Source organism: Copadichromis virginalis, linkage group LG20 (genome assembly GCF_057382275.1).
Source record: "Copadichromis virginalis isolate Kocher_CV1m ecotype Utaka linkage group LG20, C_Virginalis_male_GT1.1, whole genome shotgun sequence".
NCBI classification, from domain to species: domain Eukaryota; kingdom Metazoa; phylum Chordata; class Actinopteri; order Cichliformes; family Cichlidae; genus Copadichromis; species Copadichromis virginalis.
The window spans coordinates 30082455-30093019 of record NC_140637.1 but is presented as its reverse complement, the minus strand read 5'-3'; the positions used below and the strand labels follow the sequence as shown (position 1 = coordinate 30093019).

General features: G+C 42.1%; 1 protein-coding gene across 1 annotated transcript; it reads left to right on the top strand.

The window, feature by feature from the left end:
* The first annotated feature begins 21 nt into the window (after positions 1-21).
* On the top strand, positions 22-10289 carry csrnp2 (cysteine-serine-rich nuclear protein 2). The gene is made up of 5 exons (XM_085442830.1): positions 22-2090; positions 3593-3766; positions 3882-4144; positions 5021-5311; positions 7185-10289. Exons 2-5 carry the CDS (start codon positions 3607-3609, stop codon positions 8124-8126), a joined length of 1656 nt encoding a protein of 551 aa, XP_085298956.1. The 5' UTR covers positions 22-2090; positions 3593-3606; the 3' UTR covers positions 8127-10289.
* The last annotated feature ends 276 nt before the right edge of the window (positions 10290-10565 follow it).

Below are 10565 nucleotides of genomic sequence, written 5' to 3'. Positions count from 1 at the left end.
ACCCCAAAAAAAAACCTTGTGAGGCAGCTAGGAGGAGGATGCGACTGAAGCAGTTGCCCCTCTTTTAACTTTACCTTATCGTCTGACTTTTGAGGGAGTGACTCTGATTCCACAGTGAAGTCTTACCCTGCCGTTTGCTCACTTAAATGGTTGCATTTCCCTCTGTTGGTTACATCTCAAGAAGGAGGTTAATGGCACTACATCTGCTGTTGTTTGTTACCTGACCATCTGGCGTGCCAAGACTCTTTGCTTCGAGTTCAGCCGTTTGTTCTCTCTTTAAAAAAAACAAAAGAAATGATGACTGTTAAGATGACAGTACTTGACTTTCAGCCTGCAATTCAGCATGAGTCCTCCTCTTCATGCGCGGTTGCCTTATCGAATCCAAGCCAGTCTGCAAGAAACACAACCACTCAGTTGAATCATAGTACAACAGGTATTAAAATTAACAACTGGACAATTAAGGGAAACCGTTAGAATCCAGCTGCCCTTCCAAATATCCGAGGTTCCTTTGAAAGCTAACAATGTCTGCCTGTTACTTCTGTGGAAAAAAAGGCTACTAAACACTGTTAGATTGTCACAGTTTGTTTAGAATGCTTACTGGCACATGTGATTGTTACTTAATCGTCTTAAAAGATGATAAGCACTGTCTGTGTTAGTGATCTCCGTGGTAACACCAGCAAATTGTCTCCATCTGCTTCCTGTATCTATGAGCTTGTTTAGCACACCGGCGTTTTATTGTTTGTTTTTTGGTCATTTCCATCATAATTTTGAAATAGATCATTGTTTTAAAATAATTTAAAAATAATGAATCATGTTTTTTTTGACATTTAAAAAAAGTATTTTTTACGTACTTACATCTACTCTGCTTCCTTTTTTTGGATGTTACAAATGCTAATAAATAAGTTTTGCGGCAGGACAGAGCTTAATGTGAATAATATGGTTTATGTTGAGTATTTTGTAAATGGAATTGATGGCTCGATAGCCGTATTTGCCCCTCATCTCATTGGCATTATTAAAACGTAACCATGTACTGGCTGCTATTTGCTGTCTTTCTTTAAAAATATGAAATAGTGTTAAACTAAATGTTTTGAAGCTTTCCTAAAAAAGGAGACATGATATTTTATTGGCACTGTCTAGCACAGGCTCCACATCTGTCCCTTTGGTGTACAGATGTGGATGCCTAGTCACTTACATTTGACTAGACTTTAGCATGTCATATACTGTTAACCAAATTAAGCTTAAATGCAGGTTAATTTAGCGCACTACGGTTTCGTGCTTTGCACATCTGCTTCTGCACAATATGAACAAAGAAACAGGAAAAAAACTGAATAGATACTTCATTTCCCAGCATACCCCGGCGCAGGACATGCCCGTGATGTCACAATAAGTATATATACAGCTACAGGGAAGAATTTCTACCTCCATTGTTACATTGTAACAAACGGGGCCGGGGCGAAGCGGGGAGAAAGGCGTCTTCTCGCTAGAAAACCTGCAAGATTTTGACACCAAACGATAAAGAGCAGAGCGCACCGTTACTGCGAGAAGACGGCGAAGTAAGCCCAGACGACTGAACCCGCCCCGGCGAGAAGAAAAGGATAAACGAACACAGATGTCAGCGGATTTCTCCATTACACCCATTTAAAGGCTTACATCAGGAAGACAAGACACTGAGGGTCTTACATTATTCATGCTGCACCGAAAAATGTTGGAGAATAAAGCGCAGCTAACCCTATGACGCCCCTTCTTCCTATCGTCTGTCCTTTAAATAGATAGGAATGCATCATTTAAATAAAACCCGCCGGTCTTGCACAGCTCCCGTTTTCTTCGTCATCTTTCAGTGTGCAGAACAATGAGCATGAAGCCTAAGTAGCCTGAAATAGCCAAATATAAGTGTTGCAAATTGACAATCACGCAAGCTTTCATCCAGATTACTTCGGCTCCACGGTTGCAGTCTGGATACTCGTTCAGGGATCTCGGTTTTGGCATAAAAGAGCGTCTCATAGGGCGTTGAAAGATTGATGTGCAGCTCCTATTGGAAACAGAAACGACCTACGAGTTGGTTGGAATAAGGGTCCCTGTTTCTGCCCCAGGTAAGTGGGTTTAGTGTTTCATTAACCGGGCGGTTTGCCATTGTGTCTCTGTGTGGCTCTTTTTCTCTCTGTGTGTGTGTGAAATGGAAAGAGAGAGAGACAGATAGAGAGCCTTGCCTTGTCAGACTGGCAATATCTAACCTCCCCCAACACAGTCAGTCTGTATGTCCACATTTAAACAAATAGCTCCTCTAAACTGCGTGTCCCTGACGGGTAATATACCGTGAAGTCACACCTGTCGGTAAACATCCTGTAACATGTCAAAGGCAAACTTAAGTCCTGAAAGAAAAGCCTTAAATTCCTAAACTGAAATAAACATTTAATGTCAGATGTGTTACTCTGGTTTTTAAAAAAGGGCACACATTTGGTGTCATAACCACAGCTGCATCTTTACAGGTTAGGCCCTGTCCCTTACAGCCTGTCAAGGTGGGTAATTTTGTTGAAATTAGGTCAAGGTATTAGTCTTTAATGGTCATAATTATTATTAGGACATAGATTAGATAATTTTGGACTTTCCCCCCCTCAGAAGTAGTTCCAGGAAAGATCACTTAGACTGCATTTGAGCAGCTTTTTGGTATCAGCACATCCCTTTTCTCTTTTTAGCTGAAGGACAAATTTAATTGTGTAGTTATTACATAAATTATGCTATAAATGTACGTGTCAGTTTGAACATTCTCCTGCAAGCACTTAAAAAAAACTGAATGAAAAACTACAGAATGGGAGTTGCTCCATTTGGTATGACATTACAATATGTTGCAGGCAGTAGCATGCTGCATAGTAAAATATGAATTACCTTGAGAAGTAGCTGGTTCACACTATAGGATGTATGGTAGTAATATGGTAGGTTTAAGGTAGATGGATATAGTGTCTCTATGGGACATAATCATCGGTGTTAATATTGATGTATAATTATTTGGAATGTATCTGTGTGAATGCAGATGCCTGTGTAATGCACAGGACATAACACAGTGTAACATCAGACATGTATTTAGCTGCTTTCATTCACCTTGTTTGACCTCTCCTACAGATGCAAGTGATCAGCTCCCTCCTTCAAATTCACCCATATCCATCCCCCCCCCTACACTCAGTTTATAGCAGATTTTCTTTAGGGGTAAAAACAGATTGTGAAGCCACAGACATTATTTGCTTCAAGGCTGCTTGCATAAACTGTGCTTGCCTAGTTGCCATGGTTACATTTTCAGACTTGATAATTTCAAAGTCGGATTTCATGTGAGATGGGAGCCACACAGACGAAATGATGGAGCTGGAATACAGATGAAAGGAGGCAGGAGCGAGCAGATGTCACCTTTTTGTTCTGTTTGTGTTGTCAAGGGCTGACCTTACACAGGAACAGTTTGATAAAAAAATTAGCTCATTCTCTAAGTGACAACACGAGCATTTTGTTTCTGTGGTAGTAAATCACAATGTGTCATGTGTTCACATCTTTTGAAACACATTTACTGGTGCCGGGTATGTTTTTTTGTGCTCCTCTGTGCCCCCAGATACTTAAGTTTCCATGGAGGCAGGTTCGTCCCTCAGCCTCAAACGAAGATATGAAGAGGTGGACAACAGCTCTCCATTCTCTACACCTAAGGACTCTGACGATGACATCTCCAGCAGTGACAGTGCTGACAGCTGTGACAGCCTCAACCCTCCCTCTAGCACTGCATTTACCCGTAAGAATCTCATTAAAGGAAGTCGAAAGAAACTGAACAGTTAATCAACGCAAGTATTTAGTATTTGGTGTGTAAGACTGTATTGAAAATCTTTCTCCCTTTTTCCCCGCTTTAGCCACCTCTATCCTCAGGCAGCACAAGCCGTCACCAGGGGGGAAACGTGTACGTTTTGATTTGGTGACGGTGTATTACTTCCCCCGGCGGCAGGGCTTCACCAGCGTGCCCAGCCAAGGGGGCAGCTCCCTGGGTATGGCCCGTCACCACTCCTCCATCAGACACTACACACTGGGGGAGTTTGCACGCGAACAGGAAACCAGTCACCGGCACACTTTGCAACAGCACCTGCGCCAGGAGAAGCTGAATGCCCGCAAGATGAAGGTAGATTAGATGTATCAGTCGTGCCCCAAGAGGGTCAAAATTCAAGGCACAGTAGTATCTTCCAGCTGTGGGCACTTTGCATATCTCCACTTGCAGTAGTGACTCAGTACATGTACTTCCGCTCTGTCCTTCAAGACTTTACAAAACTTTCTGCTTTGTGACCCCGCACAAAAACAGTCGAGCTGGGGCCCCTTTCCACAGTTCCCATGCCTGTGAGTTGCTAGGTGTCCTGCTGAAGACTAATTACCCCCATTAAACTCCTGAAACAATTTTACTTCAATAACTGTTTGAGGCCACTGATGTTTCAAACAAATTCACACAGATTAAAGAGCGATACAAAAGATGCATATGTGTTTATTTAGTGAAACTTAGTTTTTTCTTCTTTCCTCCCCCACAAATCAAGTCATAATCCCCTCAGATTTATCTTGTGACCCATTGGAGGGCTCCGGCCTCCAGGCTGGGAACCAGTGAACCAAACTACCAAAATAGAAAGTATTTAAAAGGAGTTCAGTTTGGACCAGCTGTAAAATGACGCTTACATACAAGCTAATGTGTATGTAACACTTAACCAATGTAATACAGCAAGTAGTTACTAATTTTCTCATGATAGCTTATTTTCATTAAATCATATCTGGGTTTGTGTCCTTTAATTTATGCAGGAGTTTTAGTTTTTTGAGGCCTTTTCTTAAATAAAGATCGCAGTACTTCCTTCACCATTCTCCGTTTGAAAACCCTTTGTTCAAAATGCTAAATCAGCTGCAAATATAATTGTTTTTGAAGTATCACTCTTCAGGATACTTATCTACCACTTGAGCTTAAAATAGGCAATCAGTTCCTTTTTCACCTCAGCTCACAGTTCCACGCTGTCGTCCACAGCTGACAAGGAACGGCACGGTGGAGTGCGCTCAGGCGGAGCTGCTGACTCTGGACGATGTGTCGGATGAGGACGTGGACGGCGTGGAAGTGGACGACTGTTTCTTCCTTCAGCCGCTGCCCACCAAACGGCGTCGAGCCCTCCTGCGAGCCTCCGGCATCACCCGCATCGATGCGCGTGAGAAAGCTGAGCTCCGAGCTATCCGCCTCTCTCGGGAGGAATGCGGCTGCGACTGCCGTTTGTACTGTGACCCTCGCCATTGTGGCTGCAGCCAGGCTGGTATTAAGTGCCAGGTAAGAGCTGCTGAAAGCGAGTTGGGTGCATTTGCAGAAAGAGGAGAGCTTCTTTGCAGCTTGCTGAGACTAAAAACTTCAAAAACACATTTGCAGTATTTGAATTGTCTTTTATTTGAATTGAACTCTTGAATTAAACTGTGAGTGACATTTTGCTGCTTGTACGCTAAGAGGGAAGTTTCACTGCAAATCAAGCCAAAGTTGCTCTGAGTGATCCTGAAACATTTCTATCCTGAGAGAAGTGGTCTCCTCCATGATTACAATGGCCCCCTTTGAGTTCAATTACACGCTGTTGCCATTACAGCCTACAGATCTCAACCCAGCTGAAGACCTGTGGGACATTTTGGTCAGATGTGTTGCAGAGCATCACCACCATCATCATCATTATGACCCCAAATGAGGGAATATCTTTTTGAAGAATGGTGTTCATCCCCTCAGGAGAGTTCAGTAGCACTGATGCATGTAGATGCCCAACAATTGACTAAAACAGTTTATGCTGGTTTTCAGTGTTTCTCCCCTAAGATAAAATAAATAACAATAAATACAAAATATTTGGTTGTTCCGTAACAGTGTCTCCCCTCATTTACGGCCACGCTAGTTCCTGTCATCCTGTTTCTCTGCCGGCAGACTTCAGCCTATGTCTGTCAGAGAAAAAACATGTAGCGCAGTAGCAGAAGAGAAGATTGTGACAACTTGTTAGCCTGCAGCGCACACTTCCCCACAAAAAAGCCAAAGACAGGGCGTCAGATGACTTCAACCTCCTTTCCTTTCAATTTGTTTTTCACTCACTTGTAGGTGTTTTGACATTTCACAGGGGGAGGGAAGCGCATTAGTAAATAAATAATAGAAACGAATGATGACTGACTCCTGTTTTGTTGCTTCTGTTTAAGTGTGCTGGTTTCGTGGAAGGCTGCGTGCCGGCTCGCTGTCACATTGTCATGGCGTTCTGGGGCTCTCGAGTATAACAGAGCCATTGTTAATATTATTAATAACACTGGTGCTTTCCCTACGATAGCTTAAAATGTCTGCTATGAAAAAAGCCTATTCATCTGATTTTATGTGGGGTTTTTTTCTCTCTCTTTTCTCGGCTAAGGCGAGTGCTGAGGCGAAGAGATGTGATCAGAGCTGGGGTTTTTTTCTTAAATCTACTCTTCTTTTTAGCACGATCATGAAAAAAACAACCAAAAAACAAAATACAAAGCCAGTTTCTAGCACTTTTCATGAAATCTGGTGGTTAGATGGAACACGGGGAAAGGAAGGTCCCGTTTAATTGGGGAGCAGATATATGTCAGCTAAATAAACCAGTTCAGTGATTCTAATAAGAATATCTTTATTCTTTGGTCATTTTTAAGCAGCAAGTTAAACAGTGTGAATGCATAGGCAAGCTGTGTTGAGCAACTTTGTTAAAGTTTTGAGAATTTACTCACTTGATGTGTTTTATAGAGGCAGATGCTTTATTCTGCTTGCTCTGTTATCTCTTTCCTCACTATTACAATGCTGTTATCTGATCCAGAACCGGCTGCACGCTTTTATTGATCAGTGCAGTGAAATCAGAATTCATAAAACATCGGAATGAAGCAGTAAATCAGACATTGTGTTATCATTTATTTATACACCTGGTGTATAAATAATAACCTGAATCTTTTGTCTCATTTGCTTATATTTTTACCTGTTAGGAGGAAGTACATCTCTGTCTCAGCCTGACTTGTTGCACAGTAACCAGATTATCTCTTGATTGCCATGATTTCCTAGATTTTCCTAGATCTCCTGAACAACCGTAAACACTTTCATAACTTATGTAAATTTAATCAGTATTTAAGCATTTTACTTTCAAGATGAAATGAGAGTAAACTACCTCTGCCTTATTCTTCAGGTGGATCGAATGTCTTTCCCGTGTGGCTGCTCTAGGGATGGCTGCGGCAACGTAGCAGGTCGTATTGAATTCAACCCTCTACGTGTCAGAACTCACTACCTGCACACCATCATGAAGCTGGACGTGGAGAAGAGGAGGATGCTCATACAAGGAATGGGAGACCAGTATGCTGAATCAGACCCGCTGTCTTCCCCCTCCTCCACGTGTCCCACTTCACCGGACCTTTCTTCAGTCGCTGGCCTGGACTCTGAGCTGGAGGAGAGCGAAGTGCAGTCGGTCGTGGAGGTTCAGGATCTTCTGGCGGAGCAGGATATACTGGAGAGGGAGAACGAGACAGCCGTGCTGCACCTGCAGAGCGCAGAGGAGCAGGAGAGGAGGGAGAGGGAGGAGGCTGAAGGGGAAGCAGTGCAGCCAGAGCTGAGTGCTGATGGGCTCACAGAGCAGCCTCTTTGCCTCCTACCCAGTGCCTTGGGAGGGGAGCTGCCTGAGCAGGCAGAAGTTCCAGGTGTTGAGCAGGTCCTCCTGCAGGGGCCTTTCCCTACAGGGGCTACGGTCTTGTGCATCACTGACAACCAGGAGGAGAGCCCCTCTGACCTCCTCAAAGACTCCTCTTCCCTGCTCTACTATCAACTCAGTCCCATAGAGCCTGGAGCCTTTGAGACGCTGCCCAGAACAGAGGAAGCTGAACAGGAGGAGCCTTTGGTGAGGGAACAAGATGCAAGAGAAGATGAGTTTGCGGAAAGGAAACAAGAAGGAGGAGAGGAGCTGAAGGAAGATAAGCATGAAGACAAGCCTTTGACCGATGTTATTCTGTGCTCAGAGGAATGCGTGGCAGCAGTGGAGGAGAGGCCTGCGAGTCCTCAGCAGAAGATCCCGGAAGAACAGTGCCAAGAGCAGTCGTGCATGAAGAAAGAAGTAGATCCACTGCCTCCTGAAGTTTAGTACTAGCGTCTCTGCAGATAATTTGCACAATAGCTTCATCTAAGATGAGTAAATTACACATTTTACATGTATTACTGCTATTATCATAAATAACTACAGGTCTCCTATAGTGAGTGTCAATAAAATATGTGAAGAATGAGCTTGAGTGTTACACAAAGGAGGAGAGATGCTGAAAGCACATACAGATCACTCCCCAGAAGTAATATGGATGCAGTTCAAAGACAACATTGTAGGTAATTCTGTTGGGGGTGATGAATGCGGCCTTAATGGAAAAAAACACGGAAACACTTGTGCGTAGGAGTCGATTAGGAGTACAGCGAGTAGTGTTTTGTTCATTTCCAGCGCAGCAAACAGAAAATACAGTGTGTGAATGCTGACATAAGCCTTTTGTTTTGTGATGTATAAAGGTGTCAACACTAAACACAAATTGTTTTTTCAGCGCGCAGGAAGCTGGTGTATTTTGATACTTTACCGGCTCACTTTCCATTACAGCAATCTCACACTGTAATCAAGCCAAATGAAGGCCTCCGATCCAACCTTCCCCTGAAAATAGACCTAATAATCCTGGAAATACTTGTTTTTGTGTACTGTATATGCATTTGCAATGTGCAGGACAGAGATGAAGTTTCTTTGATCTGTATGCACATTGCGAAATGAGGGCAGCAAACGTCGTGGCTCTGTCGCATTGAGAGGAGGAGGAAAAATAATTTTAAAAAAGAGCAGAAATTAGCACTGGCTGTAGTTGTTACTCACTTCGGACTGCTCGTACAAATGCAGTCGATTTGTCAAACAAAAAAAAAAGTTTACTTGTAGTTGCAATGCCTATGACATTATTTCTTCGAGTAATGTGTCATTTGTGGATACTATACTATTGGTTTTGAAGTTGAAGTCGTTGCAGTTCGTTTTCTTTGGGAATGAAAGGAAATGTAATTTCTTTTCATACTGCTACATTATAATGTCATGTTATGATGAGTTGCCAGAATAGTGCTTCCTAGTCTTTTTTTAATTGATGTTCTATAAGAAAGCGAGGATTTTGAATCAAGTCAAATTTCCCAAGAAGAAAACAGCAGTAAGAGTCAAAGTCAAACTGAGGCCTGTGCTGTTGGAAGTAGTTATTATATGAAACAATGTGATGCTAGTAATTTATGGATCAGATTGACATCGACCTGAATCTGCGTGTTTTATGTTCCGTCTGTATGTGTGCGAGTGTGTGTACATCTACTTTACATTTGTACGTCTGAGTGAGGGAGGAGGGTATGTACTGTATTAGAGATTGGGAGGTGCTGGCATTTCATTCATGACAGGTGCTGATGTTACAGATTTACAGTTTACAGGATCTCCTCCCCATTACCACGAGAAACAATGTTTCTCCACTTGATTGATGTAAGAAGTACCAGAGAGCCTCTCGTAGGAACGCAATAGCTACTGCACTGCAAAAATCATTAATGTGGTGATTATGGAATGAGGTGTCTCATGATTATGTAAATGCAATCGTACCGCATTTCTGCTCTTTCAGTGTCTTTTTTTCTAATCTCGGTCTGATTAGTACTGATCTGCGTAAGCGTGCCGACTCTTCTTACACAAAATCAGTCCTTTGTTTTGTTGCCTATAATTACAGCTGTTGCTTTGTGTAACTGCTCGCCGAACACAGGATGTGCTGCCGTGTATCAGATGTCTGATGTGTTTCTTTGCCTTTTTTGTTTTGAAATTGTCTTAATCTAAATCTGCTTACAAGTTGCACCAAAGCAGTGGTTTCAAACCTAATTAAATGATGCTTTCATCCATCAGATTCTAACAAAGCAGTCTCCTCTAGTTATTGTGAGGCTGCAGATTTATTGTGGCTCTTTGTGTTTGCGTGACTTGCCTTGATATAGTACCATCTTTGAAGTGATGATGATTACAAGCTGCCTATTGTTGAGCTTTTGTCCTCGGCTTTCTACTAATAAACTTAGGTTTGGGACCACTGCACTGAATTAACTCCAGTACACTATGTGATTGTGTGTTTTCTCTGCGTGAATGGGGTGTGTGATTGTTGAGAAGACTCATAAGTTTAGACTTCATCTAACAGCTGTGAGAACTACTCTCATGCTAACTGTTGCCTAAAGTGGACACAAAAGATTTTATACAAAAGTAAAAACAATAAATTACTCATTGCAAAAAGGATCAATGTTTCTGTGTGTTTTTTAATAAAGAATAATAAGTCTCCTATCATTCCTGAGTATTTGTAATCGCAGTAATTCAGACAGATTATGTAGAATCGATTAGTATAAAAATATTACACAATGAAAGGTTTGATATTATCAGCACGCAATTATGTATCAATTTAGTTCACAAAAATACATTTTTACTTATTTTTTTAAATACTTAATTTTTGTTGCATGCACATAAAACACAGACATGACTGTAAAAACAGAAATACACAACTAAGTATATCACATT

Coding starts and splice junctions, on each gene's coding strand:
- csrnp2 (XM_085442830.1), top strand. CDS start 3,607: ATGGAGGCAGGTTCGTCCCTCAGCCTCAAACGAAGATATGAAGAGGTG. Junction 3,767..3,881: donor CTCTAGCACTGCATTTACCC/GTAAGAATCTCA, acceptor TCCCCGCTTTAG/CCACCTCTATCCTCAGGCAG. Junction 5,312..7,184: donor AGGCTGGTATTAAGTGCCAG/GTAAGAGCTGCT, acceptor CTTATTCTTCAG/GTGGATCGAATGTCTTTCCC.